General features: G+C 43.7%; 1 protein-coding gene across 1 annotated transcript; it reads right to left on the bottom strand.

The window, feature by feature from the left end:
• Window positions 1-20,869: 20,869 nt before the first annotated feature.
• On the bottom strand, window positions 20,870-24,670 carry SFRP2 (secreted frizzled related protein 2). The gene is made up of 3 exons (XM_059844419.1): window positions 24,059-24,670; window positions 23,352-23,432; window positions 20,870-21,938 (listed from the first exon to the last, which is right to left on the bottom strand). Exons 1-3 carry the CDS (start codon window positions 24,549-24,551, stop codon window positions 21,634-21,636), a joined length of 879 nt encoding a protein of 292 aa, XP_059700402.1. The 5' UTR covers window positions 24,552-24,670; the 3' UTR covers window positions 20,870-21,633.
• Window positions 24,671-25,624: the final 954 nt, after the last annotated feature.

Consider the following 25,624-nt stretch of genomic DNA (forward strand, 5'->3'; position numbering starts at 1 on the left):
TAGGGATGTGTATATGTGCAAAGACCCCCCATGACCTCAGACTCAGACAGAAAGTTTTGCCAGCTGATGCTGTCTACCAAGCCACGCTATGCAGTGGAGGGCTGGCTACTTGCTTTGTTGGGGCTCTTGGAACAGCAAATAGAGAAGAAAGCAGTTTTTGATCAGATAAAGGGAGCCCTAGGTTAACCCCTGCCACTGAAAATAGCATGTTCTACCTCATCATCTGATTTGCCTTTTGTTTTGCTCCTAAAGAAGCAAATGTTATTCTGGGCAGAGGAAGGTGTTTGGTGTCTTCTCTTCCAGTGTGAGACACTCTGCTGTGTAACCTGTGTGGGAGCCACACAGGCAAAAAACAAGTAGGCAAAGGCTGGGTGGCAAGTAAAAAAACCTGTAAGCAAGCAGAAGCAGAGGGCTGTTTTTAATGAGTATGTGGTTGTTTTTCAAATTTTGACTTATTTCAATGTTTCTCACCAAATCAAACTAAAGCTATATGCACATGAATGCAAGAATAATAATTGCCACCTGCAAGAACAGCAATGCAGAAGTCTAGACCTGCCTGAGCTTAGGGGAGCAGTAGATTTTTTTTTCTGTTTGTTTTCATCTCAAATAGACAATTTCCTGTATGCATTAACCAAGCTGTTTAAATCCTAAATACAGCCAGCATTACATTTTCTGCTCCTGAATCAGAAGGCTTTCTTATCTGATACAAAAATGTATGCTAGTTATTTTTCATTTATCTCATTAATCATCCAACTTTGTTTCTTACTGTTTGTCCTATTTGCTAGTTTTTGAAATATAGGGACCAGATTTTGGCAGTTACTTTCAGGTAGAAATTTTTAACTTTAGCATTGCTTTATGACATGCTTTTAAAGAAAGAAAGCTCATGCAAAGAGATCAACAGTGTGTTAGAAATTTATACAAAAGTATCTGGATATGAAAATTAGGGCAGTTACTACTTAACACACAAACTTGGAAGCTGTTTTGATGATTCCTAAATTATCTGACATGGAATAAATGCAATAAACCCTCTACTGGCAGAGACCCATGGTGACCAGTGTTCACTATTGTAAAGCAACTTCATACACAGATAGATGGTAGGTGTGAGAAGACATTACTCTCCCAGCTAAGCAGACCGTGAAGCAGAACTGCAAAAACTCAGTGTAAAGTGAACTTCAGCTTCTGGTGATGCTATTTTTACTAAAAGAGGCTCTGCTTCAGTTCCCCTTTTACTGAAGAAGGGGCCTTTGATGTTCCCACGCAGCTACGCACTGGATATTGAGGCCCCAACATGTTTCTGGTGCAGATATTTTGTTTGTTTCTAAATGCGTTACAAAAACCATCACAAAATCTTATTAAAGTGTTGTATGGTTATAGTCATATGGGATCCTCCCTAAATTAGATGAAAATTTAAAAATGTATTTTTTTCCTGTACTGCTTATGTCACCTTGTTGGTGTGACTGGCCCCTGTAAACTAAAGGGTGGGAATGAAGCTTCATTTGCTGAAGACCGAGTTACACAAGTAATAGAACTGTAAGAATTGTAGGCTTTAGGCATTTGTTTTTGACAGTGGTTGATTCTCTGTAGCACACATACTTAACTTTAAATACTGCTGAGGAGGATAATGCCAAGGGAACAAGTGCATAATTTTTAGAACCCCCCAGGCTTTCTCTGGCAATTCATTTTTTTCTTCCTATATAAAAGCTGTTCTCTACCTGACTAAAAACCACGGCTTGCTGCTTTCCACAGAGGCTTGGTCGTCTTGCTAGATGTAACCCCTGAGGACTGTGTTGTGACTCCCACCTGTAACCTGAGAAGGATATTGTCTTAAGCAAGACAGCTCCAAACCGGCTCTTTCTGACAAGCCATTTACATTGTAGGACCAACAGAGGCTTTGTTTCCATTGAACAAGCACAATCTGGGCAACAGGCAAGGCTGCAATATCCAAAGTAAACTCAGAAGAGGGCTTAAAGCCCTGTTTCTGCTTCCTTCTATACATAGTGAGAAGTGTAAGGAGTATTTCTCTTCCTTCTAGAGTTAATAAAAGTTTCCTTGAGCCCCTAAGGAAGGAGGGGATTGTCTTAGACCTATAAATCAGTCTCTTTTCATATCTAAGTCTGACTAAACTTCTGTGTTAGATCAGAGTCTCATGTTCTTCTAGTTAAGAATCTTGTTCTTCATCTGAGCTTGACTCAAATTAACCTGGATGTTAATTTCCCTCTGACCCGGTGTCTTCTGAGCCTACATTTCAGGAGTCAGCAGCAACTCCTGGCTTACAGATCTGTGTGTGCACTGACTGCACCTCAACTGCAACCTGAAATCAAGCTGAAGAGACTGACATGCACTGTCTCCATTCTTTGTTGCTATTAGTTATTATCTCATGTTAGCCAAAGTTTGCATCCAATCAAAACATTTGACTTTACAGAAATCTGGATATGGGTTTTAAGCACGTGGCTCTTTCCCATCCCTTCTTCAGAGGAAAAAGTGCCAGAGCAGCCACGCTTTTTTCCATTTGGAAGGAAGTGGTGAGATGATGGGTGCTGAGCTTAGGTGTTGCAGCGCTGCAGTGGGTACGGGCACCGGAGCTGAACGTGTCCTTTCCCAGCTTCATGCGGGCACCGCGGGACATCGCATCACCCCTGCCCGGCCGGCAGCATCTCGGAGCAGCCCGTGGCGTCCCTCAGGATACAACCAAGGCTGCCCCCTTATGGGGAGCGCACCGGCAAGCCCGGCGCCGGAGATGGCGATTAAGGTGATAAGTAATTAAGGAACTAGGAAAAGGTGAGGTGGAAACAGGGAGGTAACGAGCTTTCCTCTCCACCCTCTCCCACCTGACCCCCGGAGAAGCAGGTCTTAAGATAATGGCAGAAGCATAATTGCTTTATGTTGCACTCTCAAGGACAGGAAGCATTACATCCATTGCACCTTAAGGAAAACATTGTACTGCAGCAGCAATCTCCATAATGATCACTGTAAAGCCACCCCCTATTTTGTTTTTCTAAGGAACTGATTAAACTGACGTAATAGAAACTCCAGTACAGTTTTTCGAGAAAAGAAAATTCCTTATTAAATATCTGTGAACAAAATGTTAAATGTTTCAGGGGTATTGCCATAAACATATAATTTGATTATCAAAATATTTGCGAGCAATATGTAAATTACCTTGCTTCCATTGTTCCTCTGCTGATAACAAATCACTTTCCTGAAATGCACTCAAATACTATAACTTCATGTTGAACTACAGCCAGATGAGGGGTTTCTTCCCCTCACCCCTACCACCCCCTTTGTCCCCTGAGTTACTGGACATGCTGCTAAGTTCCCTCTGCCCCTCTTGCATGGAAAGTGCTTAGGAGCTTGCAGTACCTCAGGAATAGTGGTAATGCAATTCCTTCCAAGTGACTGACCAGCTGGGATGATGGGGTATTCTAGAGATCTACACCAAAACCTAGAGACTTTCACCAAAAGGGACCTTGGCAGTTATCTGGACCAGCACAAAACAGAGTAAGGATATCAGGGCTGAGTCCAGCTGAATTATTAAAATCTTCATGGATGGGTATTTCACTGCCTTTCCAGGCCTTCTTTGGCAGCAAATTCTCTTTCACCCCTTCAATACACGGGGGCAAAATCACTTGCAATAAAATTAGCAAGCTGAGGTTTAAACAAAGTGTCTTCAAGGCTTAATCAAAAAGGTCTGGGTCTGATCTTTCAGATGCTCTAATCCAGCAACTGTACAGGTACACTATAAAGCCCATGGTATAGCTCACACAGAGACTGAAAAGTTGAGTTGGAGTACTCAATGAAGTCTCAAGATAGTACTTCTGGTTGCAAACTGAGATCTCTCAGAGAAGGTAATTATCAAAGATGGTGTTTGGTTCTTGTTTTTCCTCCCAAATCTTCCAATTCTCTAAATGTCTTTAAATTTTCTATAGAAAATATAAAGCTGAAGGGGATAAATTTTTCTTATTTTTTACATTTTTTGTTGTTTTTTTTTTTTTTTTTTTTTGGTTTGGTTTTTTTCAGTTGAAATGTCTGTATGTGGGGTGGCTGTTACGGTTAATAAGGATTGAAGTGTGCCCCTTTACGGTTTTTTTGCTTTATATACCTTAGCCCTCTGGGTGATGTGCCCTTGAGTTTTGCTCCTGAGTACTGAGGGATATGCTGCCCTTTTACCATCCGCCTTAAAGGACTGCATGGCACTTTCTACTCATCTAAGGGAGAAACAGGGAATCCAAGTCACCACTCACATGGGGAGAGATGTACACTCTTAGAAGGATTTAAGTATTGAAAGATACAACTTCACCTAGCAGGAACTCCAAAGCCATGCGGGTGTCCATCTGCCATTCTGCTTTCTCAGCTCTTTTTGCTGTTTCTGTCAGAAAAAGTGTAAGGCAAGAAGCTCCTGATCTCATGTCCTTTGAAGGTCATGAGGATCAAATTGAGGGAACAAGGGTAAAGAAAACACTCGCTAAACTTTTGCAGAGTCAAGTAAAGGTGTTGACAAGTCAGCAAATATGATAAAGCAGACTTGCTTTTGTAGTTCAAATGTATGGTAATGTATCTTTACAAAAATACTGGATTACACATCCGCAAACTCTAATCTCATTAGAGCTGAATTAAATTACAACAATTACATTATATAGCTCCAAGAAGAGATGTGTTTCAATTCACACTGCATAATTTATTTGTTTACCAGCTAGCAAGTGATAAAAAACTTGCAGATTCTGAAAATGCATTCATGTCTTGCTAATTGAATCTGATGTCTGTTGTCACTGTGCAATCAAATTGGAAATTGCTGGGGATAGTTTAGGTCCCAGTTTACTCAACATTGCACACCATAATTTGACTCTGTAGCAAGCTAGGATTTAGCCCAGTAGAGAGTTAACCCAATTAACTGGGTCTTGATAGCTGTAGTTGTATGTCAAAGCAGATCATTTACTAGTATTTTATGGTATTGTATACTCCTTTCCAGCTTATAAAAGTGAGGAAGTTATAGAAAATACTGGCTTTTTTTTTGTTGTTTATGTAGTCTGTTGCTTTGTTGTGGATTTTTGGGTTTTTGCTTTTTTTTTTGTGAGGGTTTTTTTTTTTTAACCCTACACCTTCTGATAATGACATCTTTTCTTCTATCTGTGCCAGAATTTAGATGTGACAGTGAAAATTTTATTTGGCCTCCAGGAAAAGAATGGATCCCCAGATGCAGCAGGGATCTGTAACCTCAGTGTGCAATGATCAGTGAATGTATGGCCATGTGCATGACCTGCCCTCACCAGTGTCCACTCAGAAGTGGCAAACTGACCTGGCAAAAAAGTATTTGCTGTAAATGCTAAACCTCCTGTAAACACAGTGTCCATCAGCAGCAGACTCAGATAAAGACTAGATACCATTTGTGCAGTCAGGGCCTCTCTTCTGGTGGCTGGGTAAAAAGTACTCGCTGATGAGGTGTGAATTAACGTTACCCAAAAATTGTGCCTGGGCTTCTTGATACTGTTACAGTTGTAATGATGAATGATAAAGAGTTGTACAGAGAGCTACCACCTCACCCTTGCCTGCTGCTGTAAAACTCTGTGAAAGGTGCATTAGGTCAGGAAATAGTTGAAAGTCTCTTGATGTCTCCATTCTCCAAGAGTAAGGGAAAAATGCACAGAGGCAGAGAAGCGCCTGACAGGTGTGACGGTGGTCACAGGAGTCCCAGGATGAAGGAAGAGATGAGAATGTTGACTCCATGTTTCAGAAGTCTTGATTTATTATTTTATGATATATATTATATTAAAACTATACTAAAAGAATAGAAGAAAGGATTTAATCAGAAGGCTAAGCTAAGAATAGAAAAGGAATGAATAACAAAGTTTTGTCTCTGACCGAGACGGTCTGGACAGCTGGACTGTGATTGGCCATTAATTAGAAACAACCAGATGAGACCAATCACGGATCCACCTGGTGCATTCCTCAGCAGCAGATAAGAATTGTTTACAGTTTGTTCCTGAGGCCTCTCAGCTTCTCAGGAGGAAAAATCCTAAGGAAAGGATTTTTCAGAAAATATCATGGCTACAGACGGGCTTGGTTCCCAGGACTGAGCTGATAAGAGAGTGGCCAGTCCTGCTGGGCTGGCTAGGAAGGATGGCGAGCCAGTGAGCAGAGAAGCACAAGTAACTCTTTAGGAGCAGGAGCACTGGGTTTTCCTTTAGAGGTGCAGGCTTGCCTCCTCTTGCAGATGCCTGGGGTGCATCTGGCCTCCCCCAAGACCTGTGCTCCCTCTCAGCCTGTGGAACACCAGAGCTGAAAGAGGGGCTTCTCATCACAGAGCCAGCACCACCTCTGAGCCATGCACCTGCACACACACGGCTGCAGCCAGACACTCCACCACAGCTGCCCCAAACCTCCTGGCACCACCAGCCTCTCTCCAGCCACCCTCTGCCCCCCTCTGCCCTCCAGGACCATGCCACAGCCATGGGGCAGTCACACCCCCTGCAGAGGGTGGGAAGGAAGGTGCCACTGCCAGGCGCCCACCCAAGCCTGCAGCATCTCAGTGGCAGTGCTGGCAGCCTGGCATCAAGAGTGGGCAAGGCTGCCCCCTGCTCCATGTGACCCAGTGCAGCTCAAACCACCTCTGCTAGCCTCTCCTCTCTCTGCTCTAAACATGAGGGAGGACGTGTATTTATCACTCTTCCTGCTGGGTTTGCTTCATGTGCCTGGTGAGCAGCTCTGGGGAAGCAGCCTGAGAGGTCTCTTGAGCAGCCTCCTCAAAGCCTTCCAAGGCAGCAGCAAATTGAACTTTATTATTGTTTGCTGTTGCCATGTAATGACTTAATTTTTTAATCTTATTTTTAATGTTTTTTCTTAATTTGTTTTATAGAACACTAAAATGGTGGTGGTCCGTGGTCTTCTGACCCCTTCTGAATCCATTATTGAGGATCTTGAAGAGATGGCCACAATTTACAAGTCCCTAATTACTGTGGCATGGTGAACTTGTCCTAGATATTTTCCAAGAAGTAGATACTTTTAAAATATGAATATATTTCAATGCAGCAGGTTGCATGTCATAGCGTAATGCTGTTTCATTGTATAGTTTCCATACTGAGCATTTAACCCAGAATATGCATCAAAATCTTGGCAATAATCTTAAACCATTAGATGTTTTTCTGTTATAATAGTAGTTGGTTTATATCTCTAAGTGCTCTTTAAAATGCAACAGCAGAATCTCTTTTTAAAAAATGGAGGTCTAGAGAGAATTTACCTCTGACAAAACAGAAATTTTTAAGTGAAAAGTTGTATGTTGTTATCCTACTTTTCCCCTTTCTTTCTATAGTGTTTTAACAAGCAGGAGTAGGCAGCCAGAATGGGACTGGGTGATAGAGGAATGCTTCTGCATAAACCAACAGCATCCAAGTTCAGTCTGTGCATGCTGTACCTTTGTAGCACTTACCCAACAAGAGAGTCTGAGCACTTGGCAGAAATCTAATCAAAAGCAAGGAGCTGTGTAAGATAGCCTAAGCCAAATTTAAATGGTGTGCAATTAACATCGGGGGCTCTGTTTTTCCATCCCAACCTCTTGATGACCAGGCAGCCCCTTAAGTTATCTGTAACCCACCAATCAACAGAACACAACAAACACTTTAAATTTTATTCTCTGAGCTTTTCCCTAAAGAATGCTTTTCTGGATTTGTCTCTGTTCTCATAAACTTGATATGCTTCAAAGTCTTGCTCTAGCAAGAGAACAACTTTTTCTGACTGACTAGGCTGGATTCTGGGGCTCCTAGGAAGAAAAAAAATAGATTGTTTTTGTTCTTGGAACTTTTGCAGGAATGTCAGAATTGCTGAAGCTCTAGGCTGGGTCTGTCAGATAACTTTGGCAAATTCTCAGTGTGATTACTACAAAATAATACTGTACTGGAAAGGAAAACCTATTGGGAAAATAATAGTAACCAGTATATTTTTTATCTCATGATGCATACAATTTACCAAAAAAAAAAAAATAGCATCAAAATATTCATTGTGTACATTTATGATCAAAGAATAAAGCAATACAGATAAAACAAGATGATCAGCTGGTTTCACTATAATCTCAAATTACTAAAAATTGGTCCCCTCTACAGGCAATAAAATTTTGTTTTTCTAACTACCCCATAAAATGCAAAAATGGGACCTTTTTTTTGCAAAAATGGAAAGGCTATTGCTTTTAGTTGTCATTTGCACTAGTTAAAAGTGCAAATTTCTATGCACTGAAACATGCAGACAAACACACTGGTCTGTACATTGTCTATTTTATGTCCAGTTTCTGGATACTGTCAGATAAAAGAAGAACACTTTTAGCTTGTGAAGGTGTTCTTAAAAAGCGGCAAAACACACCAGACAAAAAATGGTAAATTAATCTGCCAAAAAGCTGGACATTAAAATGTGTTTTCTCCTCAAATCTGCAAAAGTTAGTGAAGCAAGCCTCTTTACTTCAAATAGTGCAAATTTAAGGACCAATCCCTTGTTTCCCCAAAGATGTGACTGGTTTAGGAAGAGAAAATTTTCTGTACTAACAGCATACTTTCTCTTAGTAATTTTTAATTTTTAGATACAAGGCTTCTCTACTTCATTTTGTTGTTGTTGTTGTTTGAAAAAGGAAATCCAAAAATATGCATTTTATAAAATGAAGGCAGGTGAGATATTTATCATCTCAGAACCCCAGGATCTGTGCACCAGTAAAATATTGTGGAAGACTGTGGTTGTAGGCCGTGGTAAGTGCAGCACATGCAGACATATCTTCCACACCACCACTATTAGGCCCCTCTCCCACTGCAGAAATAGGAGATGGTTGTCACAGAGAAGTAACATTAACTTTGCCTCTGGTGGTGTTTTTTTCCCTAAGGCACCACTGGATTGGAAGATGGTAGTGGAGAGTGCTGGAAGGGCCAGTGGACCAGGGTACCATGGCCTTGCAAACTTAAAATCTGCTAACCAGAGGCACAGAGCTGCCATTCAGGGAAGATCAGGAAAGAGCAGGAGGGAGGAAGCAGAAGCTGGATGATAAGGTGCTGCACTAAATAATGAAGATAACAGGGCAGGGGGATAACAGGTGTATTTAAGCCAAAGTTTGGCAAGGAAATGAGTGATACACACGTACCCTTAACAGAGCTGCTATCTGGTGTAGGAGATCTGTCCGAAAGGCACAGAGTTAGTTCTGCAAGCCCTTTATGCCTGCTCAGCTGGTTGTTCCACACTCTGTGTCTGTCACCTCAGCGTATAAAGCCCTGGTGCTGCCATCACTCACTGAAACGCAGCGTTGCTCCTGCTGAAGCCAAGAGTGGAGCAATGTGACTGCAAAAGCCTTCGTGGCGCAGGCAAGGAGCAGCCAGCCCTTGGCTCACCCGGGAGGCAGCTGCTGAGCAGCCTGGTGTGTGTGCACAGCAGCTTCCCCCAAATAAAACCTGACAAGTGAAGCTGCTGTGAGGCCTCTGGAGCACTGCAGTAAGCCTTACGTCCCGGGTCACATGCTGAAATCCATGCCACCAAGCAGTCATGTGCGTGCTTTAGTGTGTGGAAGTCAAAGGGAATTAAACACATCTTCAAAGTCTGGCAAGTGCTCCAGCACTCCTTTGCCCCGGAGGCACGTGGTCATTGTGCTGTCCTGCTGCAGGGAGGTGCATTTCTGTCTCCCAACAGCTTGCAGACAGCAGTAATCAAGTCAAGGGCTCATAGCGCTTACTGCTGCCTTTTAGCTGTGTTCAGAAGGGAGCACATTCCATCTGTGTGTATAAGGTTTTACACCTTGGAGCAGCAACTGCCCTAAAGCTCCCAAATTTTCAAAGAGCTACATGGGGATTTCTCCAGCCAAATCCCATTATAATCAATGGGAGCTGGGTGAATAATTACACTGCAGCTCTTTGTAAATAGTGGGGAAGGTTGCCAGTTATTGCTGATTATGATGCTGACTTCTCATAGATATAGATCCACATGTCTATTGGGAACTGCACTTAGACCACCAGGTTATTTCACATATTGGTATAGTTTCCCTATTTACTGTGCATATCACTTCAAAGAGCTGGGGGTGATGACTTCTGGTCCACTGTGTTAGCAGTCCGTCTCCTCTCCATCTCCTGTTGTTTCCTTTCACAATCCGAGTAACAAAAAATGGTGGTGTAAATAGAACTCCAACAAAGAGGTCTGTTGAGCCTGTAATGCTCCCCTGAAAGGAGGCTGTCTAGGGGATGAATGGAGCAGCCTCAGCCGAGCAGTGGCGGGGAAATAGATGACTTGGCATTGGACAGTGGCAGCCAGCGGGGTGCAAATGCCCAGTGTAGGGACAGATAATGGTTCAGCTAGTCAGTTGGAGGGCTAAATGAGAGCACATTGTCTAACTCTGTAACCGTAACTAAACTGTAACCTGAAAAGAGTTTATAAACATCTGGCTGCTAGCCCATCTCTAGAGCTTCCTAGCTAAATCAGAGGTGCAGGATTTTTTAAGGCTGCTCATCATTATTGGAAGTATTGCTGTCTTTTAGCAGATTAATTACATTTCAAGATATTAGAGAGTATTAAACTGTGGTTAAAGCATCTCATTGATGATTGATGCTGCTTCCATTTGGAAATAGACATTCATTTGGAAACTCATTTTGGTTTCATGATGTCTCACTACTGATTTTATAGCTCTGTCAAGTATTTAGTACAGAACTCTAGTTCAGTGGTACACCTTAACTTTAATAATTATTATGTTCATGTCTTTATCCATATCCTCATCTCTTTAAACTTGAATGGAGTAAGCGACACATCTATATCTTTAGATTTCTCCCAAATTTAGCAGCACAGGAGCACATTTCCCTGTATGCTCCTCTTTTATTTTAATATTGCTATTCAGCAACAATGAGAAGCATATACTGGTTAGACTAATAATGAGCATGTGACCTCCTCTGCAGACTAGCTTTTCAAGCTTTTTATAGCTTCCATTATTAATAGGACAGCATCTATGTACACCAGATTTGAGTTGCAAATACTTACAATAGTTGGAATAATTTTCTAATTACTTAAACAATGCACTGTAGCAGTACCAATTGAAATTCCTGTAAGCTGCAGTCTTGCTAATTGTTTCCTTTAGTAAGCCTAATTTATAGGGCTGTGCAAATAGTTGCTGGGTTTAAAGTATTTTGGCAGCTGAGCTGCAAAGAAAATGTTATGGACTGAATGGAAACTTAATTTCTTCAGAATTGTTAGCACAGCACAAAGATTGATTTGAGATTATAGAAACATTTTTTAACACCTGGCAAACTGTTTCATTTGGTTTTCATGTACATTTAATAAAAGGTAAGGATTGGATCATAAACATGAGAGGGAAGTAGTCCCAGCTCTCCCATTTTATCTGCTGTTTGAGTGAGTAGGGCAATTTACCTGGGATGTTAACAACTTAAATTCAAGACTCCAAACGGCTTCAAACCTTTTACTAAAATGTTTGCCTAACACTTGGATGAAAGTCTTAATGCTGGAAATAAAGTATTCTGAGGTGTAGCTCTGTCTCCTTCCTAGGATATCTAGATTTAAAAAATAATCCAAATGGATCAAGAAAGTAAATCAGAATTTGTGGGTCAGGTTTTTTGTGCTGAATCTTCTCTGTTTGTGAGTCTGATGTGGGACCATAGCACACATCATCTGCAGAGGCAAGAGAGCAACTAAGGATCAGAGTAGGGCTCCGATCCTTCTACTTCATGTCCTCTCACTGCTGTGCAAAGTGAGTAGCACAGCTAATGTATTCTATAATTTTATATAATTTGGAGCATACCCCCCCATTTCAATGTGTAGTTACCAAATTCTCTGGTTACTGGTTAAGCTCTCAATGTGAACTGAGATGTGGAACACAGAGGGGCAGAGAGGACAGGCTTGAACCAGGGTCTCCCACAGCCTGGACAAGTGTTTGCCATCTCGTCTCACTTATCTCTTTGGGCATGCATGAGTGAGTACAGCTAATGACAGTGTGCAAATCTGTTACCAAAACTGGAATATATAGTTTCAAAAATGTCCACTGCCAACCTTGGAAACGAAAGGGAAACAGCACTAGGCGAATTTCCCAAATTTATTTCAGTCATCCAAACCAATAAACCATATAATGAAAAAAATGTTCAGCCAGCTGTACTTGATTAATGAAACTTCTTATAGTGTGAAAATTGACAAAGACCTTGGGTGTTCCATTTATCTGAAATTGCTATCAATACTGTAACTTTATAATATTTTTTGAAGAGGCTTTTGCTCTGGAAAATCTCTGAGCAATATTGTACAGCTGGGAAAGCTTGTTTAAAAAAACTTACAAAAGGATTTCTATTTTTTGTTGTTTTTTAGTTTTTTTACTGGATCTGGACTGAAACCAGGAACTAACAAGGTTTTATTTTTCAGTCTTTCTGAAGACTGTGCATTTTTTGATAGACCTTGGGTTTTCTTCCTGTTCTTTACCATACTTGTGATTTAGCTAGCCCAATAAAGAACTTTTGGGTCTTTTTTCTCCTCTATTTTTTATAGGACTAAAGAAGATTTACTTGAGGACAGGTCTGCTATGTCTTTGTTGCTTTACCCTGAATGCGTCTAGAGGAAAGTAAAATACAGAGAAGGCGCTTTGCCAGGCACGGACATAACTTTAGTCATTCAGGTTCTCAAGGTCAAGTCTAACAAATCTAACTCTTCCCAAAGACGAAGATTTTCTTCCCCACACCCTTTGCTTTCTTTCCTATCGGCTGCCTCCCTGCTAGCTGTAGCATTTATACCATAACGCTGAGAATGAGCATGAAATTCACACTAACAATTCCCTTCTAGGGTTAAGCCAGTGGCGGATGACTTGAGGACCATGCAAGGCCTCGCCCCAGATTGGGGGTTTGCAGCGGCGACCTTTTGTATCCCTATCACCAAAGATAAACGTGAAGAACCAGCCCTCCTCTGCCTTCCCAGGGATCTGCACTCTTATCTCTAGTCGTTGCTCACCAACACTTTTATCTGTCAAAACCCTCTCTGCTGCCCTAGCAACAAGCATCCAGGCTCTTTTCCAACTGACATAAGCTTCCTGCCACCTTTTGATGACAAGTGCTTCCAACATTTCCAGCTGTCAGGCTTTCAGCATCTGCTCCACATGTCACCAGGCTGACTTCACTGAACTTCAGGCAGCTTTGCACTTAGCCAGTTGCCTGACACTATACTATGAGAATGACTTTATCCTGACCACAGTTACTTCTCCACCTCGTTATATGCCCACACAATTACAATCAGGGTTGATGTTTTTTCTTCCTAATAGCTTTTGCTCTTGCAGTTGTATATAAATACATGTTTTATTCAGACTTAGTGAGCTGTTGCATTTTAGCTATCAGCTATATTATAGCAGGGGCTTCAGCAGGGCTCCATTAAATCTACTCAATGCTTCTCTTCTACTTAGAGTTTGAGCAGGAGTGGCTCTTCTGAATCCTTGCTGTCCTTGACTTATACATACCATGAAAATTAGAAAATAGATTCTCTTGCTGTTGAACAGTCAGACTTCAAAATAGCCAATGCTGCTACCTCTGTTTCTATTAATGTATATGGAATTTTACTGCTTATTTTCCTAGGACCAGCTCTAGGCCATCATTTCACACTTCATTAAGTTCACCTAGAATATGTGTGGGTACCAAATTCTCTGGCAAATTTTGCCCTCTTTTTTTTTTTTTAACCTCTGTCTTTACACTATCCTTTCAATAGTGTGTCAGAAATGAAATGCATCAGCCAGACGAGAATCTCCCACTGAAGTAGATTATGCCATTACAGTATTCACCAGCACCTCCTTCTTATCTCTTTTTTTGAGTACTGCTGTGTGTAAAGTTTTCCACAAATTCTTCTAGATCCTTTTTTTCCTTGAGAGGATCAAAGATAGAATGAGTGTGAGAGACAGATCAGCAGGAGGAGAATTCAGCTGGCAAATGCTGCAAGCCTGGGCCTCGAGGTGCTCAGCCTTATCAAGACTACCATAAGACTGAAAAGCTGTATTTTTCATCTCCAAGACTCAGGTGTGCTGAGCCCTTCCCTGCAGATAGTAATTTGACTGGCATCTCCTGCCTGCTGCTCTTCTGGCTTGTGGGAGCTCAAGGGCTGGAACAGCACCCCAGCCTTGGCTCCTGGGCATGAAAGGAAGGTCCCTGTGGGACCCTGTAATGTGCTCCAGAGACAGGATATACCGAGATGAAGTTGATACTGCAAATGCTTTAGCTGCTCTCACCAACTGGTGCTGAGCAAGCCACAGCAGCAAATCAGGACTGAGCCTGCTCAATACACTTGTTTCTTTGCAAATGTCCGGGCTGAGGGCCTGTTTTTGAGGTGCACTTCATGTGACCTCCCTGTGTGGCTTGGTCCCCATGCAGACATGGAGATGGAACCAGGCAGGTCCCCTGCTCAGCTGCCAAACTCATCACAAGGAGATACCACTCATGGTATCCAGCTGTTTTCATTCAGGGCTCACCTGGGGCTGGGCAAAAGAGCTGAGCCCACACACTGTCTGCCTTGTGTGATCCAGGAAGATGGTGGGAGCACGCAGTTGGCAGTGGGGGGCAGGAAATGGCTGCTCTATGGAGCAGCTCACATTTGGATACAATATGCAAACAATAAGTGTCATTTCTGCTGGGTGAACTTCACCCTAAGGTAGGTTGTGGCATGTTACCAGTATAGTTGTGCTGTATTGTAATCCACGTCCTAGATGTCTCTGGTGATCCTCTTGAGGTTCTCATGCGAGGAAATGCATCTCTTTCATCCATTTTGAGATCAGCTCAGCTGGTGAGGACATGGTGCTCATAATGCCAAGTTCACTGTCTCATTCCTGTATGAGCCATTCACTTAAGAGTCAGACTTGATGATCCTTGTGGGTCCCTTCCAACTCAAAACATTCTGTGATTCTGTGTACTCTAACTATACTTCTGACTTTTATACTACTCCTTGCTATGGACTAGTGAGTTGCAGCAGTTGCAAGGCAAGTCCCCACAGTTAACGTAGCTTTCAGCTGTATTTGTCGTAGACAGAAGTATTTAATTCAAATCTTTTATTTTTCATCTACTTAATGTAGCAGTACAAAGTTGAGAAGGATGCTAATTTTCCTAGCAAGGTTTCTAAAGCTCAGTTCTGAATCGAGGACTGATTTCCATGCAGTGTTTTCTTGTGAAGGCAGAGCTAGCTTTAGAATTCCAGAGGTACCTTATGAATTCACAAAGTCTGTTTCTGTGGGGAAGCGAAGATGTCTTATTTCAGCTCTTCGAGTGAGTATCATATTCTAGTCAAATGTTGAAACCAAAGAGTAAAGACAAATTTATCATTTCACATGTGTCGGATAGATTATAATACCACTACTTGCTAATATTTTCAGCAGTCTAGGTCGCATTTCCAAAATCCCTGGGTGCCCCAGGTGCATTAAACTCTCTAAGGATGTCTTGCAGCCAGATTTTGAAATATATGTGGGTACCTCATGAAACAGATAAGCATCTGTAGGCATCTAACAGGATTTAAAATGCCTTCTTACGTTGTTTCCAACAAAGTTATTTTTTTTCCTCCTTCTGTTGTGTAAGTTACTGTAAAAAACAAAACCTAAGAATACTTTTGGAATCTTTGAACTTGTGCTTTAGTTGATGCTTTTGAAAATCCATCTCTATTTAAAACTCCCCATTGTGTGAAAAAAACCCCAAACAACCCGCCATTCATATCACTGGGATGATTGCAGTGCTGCAGATCACAGAATGTAAATGTGACAACTTTTCCCATATCAAGGAATTCAGCATCTGAAGGTAACAGGCTGTGTGTGGCGAATAGATTATCTTAGAATTATTTTTCTTCCCTTGCTGTAAACAAATGATTAAGCTTCCTAATTCTTAAATATGGTGAATTTTCTTGTCTTTCCTGATTCTTTTTTTTTGGGGGGTGGGGGGAGGGGGGGGATCATGGTTCCTGAAATTCTACCTCTCAAAACGCTTTTGCCTTACCTGTTACAATTAAGTTATTGTTTTTTCTTAGGAAAGTGGCCTGGCTTAATTCAGGTTTGTGCCTCAGAGTAAACTGAAATGATTAATAGCTCTGTGTGTGCCTAATGATGTGAGCCCTGCAGCCACTAAAGCACCTGTCTCAGTGGGTAACCAGCCTGGGCTCCCTATGGTGTGTGGCCACAGAGTCACATAACAAAAAAGGCAATTAGACAATGTTAGGGATTTGAATTTAACTAACAATGCAGGGAAATTGCCAGGGAAGGATTAGTTATCTCTTGCCTGATAAAAACAGGTATCACTGGAAAACTTTTTAATTGTCCTTCCATAGCAGTTCCATATGGAAAGTTTTATGTCTAATGAAGACTGTCAGGGTTAAGCTCTGAAAACAAAGATCTGGAAAGCTGAAAGTGTCCTTAAATTAGCATTTCTGCTACCTTCTTAGATCAGTCCTAAATCTGCCAGTTGCTGCTAGTTTTGGCTGTGCCTCTAATGGCAATCTGTTGTGTCCAAGCAGAAAATTCTCCATAGCTCTAGCATCATTTTGTGGTCTGAAAATTACTCCAAAAGGATGATCTGCAGCATCTGGATTTTGAAAGAGCTGCATTAATAGTACTGCCTTATTGTGAGTCTTTGAAGGTACTTTCTTGTGTCTGTCCTGTAAGGCACTGAGCATACCTCTGACTTGTCCTTCTGGCTGGATAGCTGCGCTCTGTGTGTGGTGATTGGTTTTGAAATTTGCTCCATCAGCTGCTGCACAGTGCAGCTTTCTGTGTTGGTTGGTTATTTTGATCAGTTGTGAGAGCAATGGGCTGGCTGGCTGATTGCTGAGGTGTTCCTCCTGGCTGGGTGACAGGCTTGCTGGCTGACCCTGGCCAACTGGCTTTAACTCCAGTAGGGGATAGTTGCTAATATTTTCCAAGGCATCTAGGTGATTTAGGAGCCCATGGCTCACCCTGAAAGCAGTTGATGCATTTGGAAAATGTTACACTATTAAACTCACCCCAAAGGGATATAGTGGGGGCTAATTTATGTTTGCAAGAGAGCTTGGGGTCTTGGATTCCTGTGATGTGAATATCTTGCACTCTCCTCTTCGTACAGAGGCAAACAAGATCCATTCCTGTGGTTGTTTCACCAGACAGTCAGGCTGTGCTAAAACTACATCTGCTGATAAGAAAGCAACTTCTAGATAAATCATACAGGCAGGTCTCTGAAGCCTAGAAATAAGAACTTCTGGCTCCAATAACAAAAGCCTGGCTGCCCAGCCTAAGGAAGGCTGCCTACTGCTCTGGTAGCAATCAATCCATCGCCCTTCCCGTGGCACTGCCAACTGTGGCTACGTGACAAAGGCTGTCAGAGCTGGTAGGTTTGGTGGGGATGGCAGTGGTCTGCCAAAGCAGCCAAAGCTGAGCTGCTCTCCTGGCTCTTGTCCCAGCAGGCACCTAGGGGACAATGTGGTGGTACTTTCCTGCATCTTGGTGGCTCTGCTCCTGGGTGATACCCTTGATAGCTGAAGAGAGGTAGAGACATCTGAAAGAGGGTTGAGAGAGGCGCTTCATGGCCCAAGATTGGAGAACAATGGGTTATAACAACAGGGAGATGTGCAGGAGACCTGGTCACCAAGGGAATGGGTGTTCTACCTATTTATTCTTAATTCTTGCTCACATATTCCTTAAATATCTTTATGTTCTCCTGCTGCAGAATAGGTATAGTGGCCTGAGCTGACCAACATGTGTCTGTGATGCTCCTTGTGGCAGCTAACTGCCCTTGTGTCCTCAGAGAAAATCATTAATTAAATTTACATGTCTCCTACTGGATTTTCTGCACCGGTCTTTTTAAGTCTTGAGCCAGTAATTAGGATTTTTGTGGCTTGTGTGTACTAATACTGCACAAGTTCTTTAATATACCATTCTGAGGGCAAAAGTGTCTGTATGAGAGGGTAAGAGAGGGGCTGGGTGGCTTTTCTGTGAGTGTCTGAAGTGAATGAGAAGTGAGGGAGGAAACAAAGGATTAAGAAATAGTTTAAGGATAAAGAGAACTATCAAGAAGAAAGAAAGGAAAATACTGAGGAATATTGCTGATGGGTTTTAAATTTGAATTTAGGCAGACATTTTTTTTTGCACACTTAAGGGGAAGAAGTTGGAGGGAGACTTGGTTGCTGTTATGCTTTCAAATTATAACCTAAGTGCTGCCTTGATTATACATCATTCTGATTGCTGTGGTCTAGTGATTAGAGCATAAAACTTGGAGAAAAAAATACTCTGTTTTTCTTGACTGTAAAAGACTTGCTGGGTGGTTTTGAATGAGTTATTTCACTTCTCTGTGCCTCATTTTCCTGATCTGCAAAAGGATATTAATGCCTATTTTTGTGAAGGCAGTCTGAGGAACTAAGTGGAAAATTCTGTATAAATGTCAAGTGTCATTATTATTGTTCTTAAACTAATCCATTGTAGTCAGCTGCTTTTATAGTTTTTATGAAAGCAAATACAATGGAAGCTACATAATTGGCCGCATAAAAACGTTGTTTTATTTAGAAAAAGACAAAAAGTGTCTGAAAAATGCAGCAGTGGGTTGCCTTTTTTCATCAATTGCAAAAAAAAAACTTTGTTAGGAGTGGACCATACCAAGTAATAAAGTTACTCTGAAGTATATGTTACACAATTATGAGAAGTAACGGGCTCTGATAATTTTTGTTACATGTTTGGCTCACTATTTTCCTGGCACAGTCAAAGATTTTCAGTTATTTTTGAGCAAGTAAGAGTAAAAATGTATGTGTTTACTTCTTTGCCAGTATCTGAGAAGTGAAGTTTCCTCAGGCTGTGGCTTTAAAATCCTAATTTTCAGTTGAATAGTTTGCAATGTCTGGCATTTACACCACCAGAAGCTGTACAACAAACACTGACACATCTTGGTGAGGCAGATACGACCCATCTTTAAATACAATACTGTTAGAACAAGGTGATGGAACTTTGTGAAAAGGTGAATCCCATTACTTTTCACATTTGCCTAAATCCTGTTTATCTGAAAGGCAATCCTACCCCTGTCAATTCACCTTGAGAGTGGACAGTCCCAGTGATTCAGCCAAGGGCCACGTGCAGAAGGCTTTATCCGTAGGGCATCTGTATGGCAGGGTGCTCTTAATCCAGGATGCTGATTTTACTAGCAAAATTGAATGTTTGCCAGTAAAGTTTGTTCTCCTTCTCCTGAATTTGTCCTGATATGAACAGGATTTTGCTGGTGTAACTGTTTGTGTTGTGAAGGGGAATGTGGTATGAGGTTTTTCTTTAAGACAGGGCACTTTTGATCGTAGGTGGTATGTCTTTATACATTTAAGGAATTTGGCAAAAGTCTCTTATATGATCTTGGCCTTAACATGACCCCAGAGTGAGTAACTTGTGACCTGTCTGTCCTCATCAGCATCAGTACTGCTGCCTTCTAGGACAGCCCAATTAAGATAATTTTATGGCTGCTGTAGGACAACTTAGTATCTCTAAGGCAGGCTGTGTGCAACAGTCCTGGCTGCTCATTTTCAGTCCTCAGTGACTGCATTGCAACAACCTCCTCTTCAAAGTGCTTTCCTCTGTGGGGCACACATGCCTGTTTTCTGCAGGTTCATCTTTACACAGCTCCTTTGTATCTGTGAGCTTGTTCCCTCTAAACCCAGGGCTGTTCAGGTACAGGCATTACATCACATGCTGAGCAGAATGGGTAGAGTGATAAAACACCTGAATGCAAAAAGCTCTGTAAGATGATGGACAGAGTGCTGGTGTTAAAATAATTAGATGAAAAGAGTCAAATCTGTTTCCTGGTAAGTCAGGTGCATTCAGAAGAAAGGTTTTAATGACATTTCAGCAAGGTATTGGCCTTTAAATACAGGTACCATTTCCCAAAATAATTAAGAGCCAGCTTGAATTGCGGATTTTGCTTGGTGATTGGTTACTTTTTTTCCTTTTAAATTTTTCAAAAAAATTTTGTGCTTTTGAGGACATTTATGAGGATTGCTCTTTTCTTGCATGGTCAGCATTCTACCACTGTTTGTACCAGGTATAGTGAATGCATTAGACTGTGGGAGAGGGCAAATAACTAATTTTTCCGAAACAATGTACATGCTGGATCTTTCCTTTTCATATTTTGATCCTGATGATGAAAAATAACACAAAAATTATGAAAATAATGGGATTTTTATTTTACAGAAAAGTCTAGTGTTGGATTTGTATCCTGTCAGTGAAGAGTTAACATAAAATGTTGCTCTTGGGAATATGGGACTGCTCATCCTGTCAGTGAAGCTACGAAGAATTTTCTATGTGTAACAGCACTGGGAAACAAGACTATTTTTCAGGGTAAGTTGATAAAATTCAGGTAATACTCTTCATCAGAAAACATTTGTAAGAAAAATGCTGAAAAACATTCATTTAGTTACACTATTAGGTATCTTTTATTTTCTTTCTCAATAAGAATAGTGAGTGTACATACACACAAAAAAATGCCTTGCTCTATCATTATTCTGAATTGCAAATGACATTTTTCTCCTTAATATGTTTTTTTCAAGAAATGGAAAGATGGATTTACTTTTTAAGACAGTGGTCTCATTGCAATTCCATGTCAGGAAAGTCCGATGAGAAGACGAGAAAATGCAGGCAGTCGAACAAAGGAGCCACAGAAAAGAAGCCTCATCTCCAAGAGCTCAACAGACACATGTTAGAGTGAGCTGACTGAACTGAACCTCAGTCCCGTGTCTTGTGGGCTCATCTTCGGGGAAATGAGGTCCACTACAGATTTTCTGATTGCAGCACTAGAGGCTTCCTTGTGCTTTTCTACTGGCCCCTTAGGGTGGAATGAAAATTCTGCTTTGCCACGACAAAGTCCATTTGGACATCTTTCTCCCAGTTCTCCCAAAATGGATTAAAGAGAATACAGACAGAGACGATGAGTAAACTATGATGTAAAGTTTATATACAAGAATATAACATTTATCTGGAGTATTTACAAGGTTAATTAAAGCAATATTTTACAACTCTTTCAGAATAACCACTAGGTATATTACAGTTAGGCTACAGATGGTTTAATTTGCAAAATAATAATAATAATAATAAAAAGTTGCATTCAGATCAACCAGCTCCAAAACTTGTTCCTTTTTTTTTTTTTTTTTCTGAGACAGGAGGGCTCAGACTTGTGGAAAATAAAAAGTGAGAATGGTTAATATACTCTTACTGGTGCCTATGTATCACATGCAAGAGTGGTAAGGTGACCTTTCCGGCGTTGGTACGGGTGGGAAGCTGTGTCACCTCCGCGGAAGCGCCGTGCCCGCGGTGACAGGCCAGCCGCGCGCTCGCCTTTCTCTGCGGCTCCTGCTGTGCCACAACAAACATGCATGCACACAGAGAAGCAGCAATGTAAATGAACCAGCATTACCAAAACCAAGAGGGAAAGACCTCAGACCAAAGTCACGTTTGCAACCATAAAAAAACCCCAAGCTTTAAGCGAGATACTTTAATACTTCCCAAAAATAGTCATTATTTTTTTTTTATTACATTTTAACCTATGTACAAAAACAGAGGGGTTCTTCCCCTCTCGGGCAGCTGTGTCTCATGCCCACGGCATCTGGAGGCTCACAGGGGCCAAAGCAGATGGGAGCTGGAGGCCCAGAGAGCTTGGGACAGGGGTGGCTGCTGGAGGACAGCCAGAGCCGAAGCCACTAACACTGCAGTTTGCGGATGCTGCGGGAGAAGCGCTTGAAAGCCCGCTGCCCCTTCTGCCACCGCTTCAGCGAGGTAATCACCAGCTCCCCGGCTTGCTTCTGCCCCATCACCAAGTAGGGCACGTTGATGTCGTTCATCTCATCGCAGGTACACTGGAGGCCACCTTTGAGCCAGAGCACTATCTTCCTCAGATCCCTTTCTGTCAGCCCATTCAGCTTGTAGATGGTTTTGCTCTTTGTTTCAGGGGTGATCTTGGTATCCCCATTGATGTAGGCAATCTCCTTCACTTTTATCTTCAAGGCTAATAGAGCGAGGGGAGGGGGAAGTGGGGAGAGGGAGAGAGATTGAGAGGTTTTTTTCCCATTAGTGCACATAAAGAGGACCTGGGGAGGGAGGTGCTCTATTGCTAATTAAACTGTCAGGGCTGACAGAAGAGGCAGCAGGTGGCTCCATTTCTAAAGCCACAAAGGGCATGCAAGTCATTTCGGTTTGAATCAACCTTAGGGTTGAGGTTTTTTGGATTTCTTTTCTCCTCTTTCCCCTCCCCCTCTCTTCCCTTCCTTTCTAAATTAATATTTTTCCCAGTTTTTCTCCTGTTTGCAACAGAGAAGAGGGCAGGTTTGCTACACTAAGCAGAGCACCATTTTTTTTTTTTTTTGCTGGGAGAGGGCAGCTTTCCTGAAAGTAGTGTTTGAAGGGGAGGTGGGGAGGCAAGTACCTAGACCTAATCTGAAACCTGATCTCTGCTGCAGCTCAAAACTTCTACACTTAATTTATTAGGCTGGAGAGGATTTTAGGCAAACCTGTAAGGAAATGATATTTCACATGCATTGTTTTTTTTTTAAAGAATAGATCCCATGGAGGGCAAATTGGTCCAACAGCTGTATTCGATTTGGTAAAATAACTAGGAGGGGGTTACAGGGCTCTGTAAGAAGCTGTGGGGCATGTTTAGCTTTAGGAGGATTTATCTGAGTGCAATTTGCCAGGCCAAAACTATTGATTGTTTTAGCAATTATGTCCCACAGTCATAGTTTCAGGTTTTGGGTGGGTTTTTGTTTTCTTTTTTTAAAGAAAGACTTTTGAATTGTTGTAGATACTACAAATCTGTTTCCAGGTATTAAACACTGACCTATTGTAAAAGGATTCCCCTCCTTATTCCCTTTTGCTCTTGAAATGCTAATGTGTGGATAATGTGTCCTTCAGTTGTCTGCGTTGAAGGGGCTTTCTTGTCCTCTTCTAACCCCAGATCTTCCCATTAAGTTTATATCCCCAATTGTCTGTGCATTACCTTTTCTGTCAAATGATATATAGAGCTTCATTCTTAATCTGCAGAGAGAGTCTTTCTTACGATACACTGAGATTGGTCATGCGGCTCTGTCTCAAACATCTAAATGAAGCTTTGCTCTACTTCTCCCCAGGCAATAGTCTGCATGAAAGATTCTCTTTTTTTTTTTTTCTCATTTTACTTTCTATTGAGGTTTTTTTTCCTCATTTTACTTTCTACATCCACATAAAAGAGCACTACTTCAAAACAGTAAACAGAAAAGAATGATAAAAAGGGCTACATTTTACTCCAAGGTGGAATTTTGTGTTTTGTGACCCGATGGTCAAAGCCCTGCCTTTATTCAGGCACATCTCTTACTGACTCCACTGGGAGCTATACCTGATCCTCGACTCTCAAGTTTCAAGCGAGAGGAGCTCTGCTTCCACTTACCAAAGTCGTTTTTGCAGAGGTTTTCCACGATGTCATTATCATCTTCATTTTTGTTTTTGCAGGCATCACAGACCTTGGGTGCTGCAAATGCAAGCAACAGTCCCCGTCAGACTCGGGGAGAAAGGAACAGCAGGTGGCGTTGGGAACCCTTTGGGAAACGCCAGCTTTCCATCCCTTCACCCCAGAGCCTGCTCCTTCTCCCCCCAGCCCCGAAGCTGCCCGAGTACTTTGTCCCGCCTTATTCTGCGGCAGACCCGCTACAGAGGTCACGGTGGACTTTTAAGGTCACGCCTCAATCAAAAGTTTTTGTTTTAGAGGGTAAAAAAGTACAAGGGGAGTGGGGAGGGAGGTCGAAACACGACACAGAGCACCCCAGCTCCGCGCTACAGCGATGACTCTTGTACAAGGCGATCGACCCTCTGGATGCCGCGCGGCTCCAGCGCCGAATCCCAGACCTCTTCTTTGAGGATGGAGACGGGCGCAGGCCGATGACAGCTCCCCGACGGTGCCTGCGGTTTCCCCCGTCCCCTTGGAAAAGCCTCCCTGAGCCTGGTCTGCGGCCACCTCCCCAGTCCCCCCGTCCCGGAGCACCGGGGCTGTAGCTGAAGGCAGACGCCTTCCTTCCCCGTGGAAAGCCGCGGAGGGACCCCGCTGTCGGGGCGCCTCATCGGGGTAGATGCTGCCGCTCCGGGGCCGCTCCCTCTTACCTTCCCTGGTGACGGGGAGGATGTGATCGCTGCTGGCCAGCGGGATGCAGAGGTCGTTGTCCTTGGGGAAGCGGCTGCAGTCGAGCATGTCGGGCCAGGGGAAGCCGAAAGCGGACATCACCGGGGCGCAGCTCTCCTTCACCTCCTCGCACAGCGAGTGGCAGGGCTGGATGATCTCGTCCAGGTCGTCGATGCAGACGGGGGCAAAGAGGGAGCAGAGGAACTTCCTGGTGTCGGGGTGGCACTGCTTCTGCACCAGAGGGATCCAGGTGGACGCCTGCTCCAGCACCTCCTGCACCGTCTCATGCCCCAGCAGGTTGGGCAGCCGCATGCTCTGGTACTCGATGCCCCGGCATAGCAGCATCGGGGCGGGGATGGGCTTGCAGTTGGAGCGCTTGTAGGAGAAGTCGGGCTCCCCGAAGGGGAAGAGCCCGGCGGCCGAGCCCATGCACTGGGACGCCAGCAGGAGCAGGGCGCAGAGGCGGCGCTGCATTTTGGGGCGCGGAGGAGGTGGAGGGGGGGCTGGCAAAAGGCTCGGGGGGCCGGGGTGACGGGGCGGGCGGCGCGACGCTACCTCAGCCGCAGGCAGCGTCCCCCAGCCCGGACTCCTGCTGCCAGGCGGGGACGGAGAATCTGAGCGAGATGCTGGGGCAAACGGGAGTTTTCTGGATTTTTTTGTATGCAAATAGCAGGGGGAGCGGGGGCTGGGAGGAGCCTGGTGACAGCCATCCAGAAAGGATTGGTCACTACTTTCTCGGTCTGCTTTTGCTCAGGGGGATTGTCTTTTGGCAGGAAATCTTTGGAAGGAACATTACCGTGCGAGCACGGAGGAGGGATAGATCCCGGCGAACAAAGAACCCCGAGGAGCTCCTGTGCCGGGCAGGGGCCGCGGGGAGCTGGAGGTGAGCTCTGCCTCTGGCTCAGCTGCTGCGGAGCTGCCGCGCTCCCCCCGGCACCCCCTGCCCGCGTTTGGAGTTTTCGCTGCCAGCGGACGGGAGATGTGGCCGGGCCGGTTCCCAAGCAAGGGGCGAGGCTGACGGCTCCCTCATCCCCCGGGGGGTGTCTGGCACCTCCGGCCCCTCCCTGCGATGCTGGCAGGGCTCGCCCCGGGCTGGAGCCGCAGGCAGCAACTGGGGGCTGCCGGCACCCCCGGCCCCACTGCGGCTCGGCAGCGCCCAGCCCTGGGGGCTGCCAGGAGGGGTCCTCCTGCTGCCCCCCGGCCCCTCCTGCTGCCCCCCAGCCCCTCCTGCTGCTCCCCAGCCCCTCCTGACCCTGGCTCTCCCCTGCCGGGAGCGGGGGCCTGCAGCGGACTCGGGCCCTACAGCCCCTGGATGGCCCCCGACTGCCAGTGGGGGATTTCCCCGAGTGGAAGAATCCAAGTGCTTTCGAAATACTAGCACGTTTTTCTGAGGCTAAAAGAGCGGGCCTGGCTCTGTGCAGTGCAGGCACATCCCTTTCCCTTCACTCCTGTCTTCACCTAGAAACTCCCTTAAAAAATTGTGTTTGTGTTGATTTAACACCAAGGGGAAGACAACAGGCAAGGCGCTGGGATCACAACTCAGCTTC

The sequence above is a fragment of the Haemorhous mexicanus genome, chromosome 4, assembly GCF_027477595.1.
Source record: "Haemorhous mexicanus isolate bHaeMex1 chromosome 4, bHaeMex1.pri, whole genome shotgun sequence".
NCBI lineage: Eukaryota > Metazoa > Chordata > Aves > Passeriformes > Fringillidae > Haemorhous > Haemorhous mexicanus.

Coding starts and splice junctions, on each gene's coding strand:
- SFRP2 (XM_059844419.1), bottom strand. CDS start 24,551: ATGCAGCGCCGCCTCTGCGCCCTGCTCCTGCTGGCGTCCCAGTGCATG. Junction 23,433..24,058: donor CCTCCCCGTCACCAGGGAAG/GTAAGAGGGAGC, acceptor TTGCATTTGCAG/CACCCAAGGTCTGTGATGCC. Junction 21,939..23,351: donor CCTCTGCAAAAACGACTTTG/GTAAGTGGAAGC, acceptor TCGCTCTATTAG/CCTTGAAGATAAAAGTGAAG.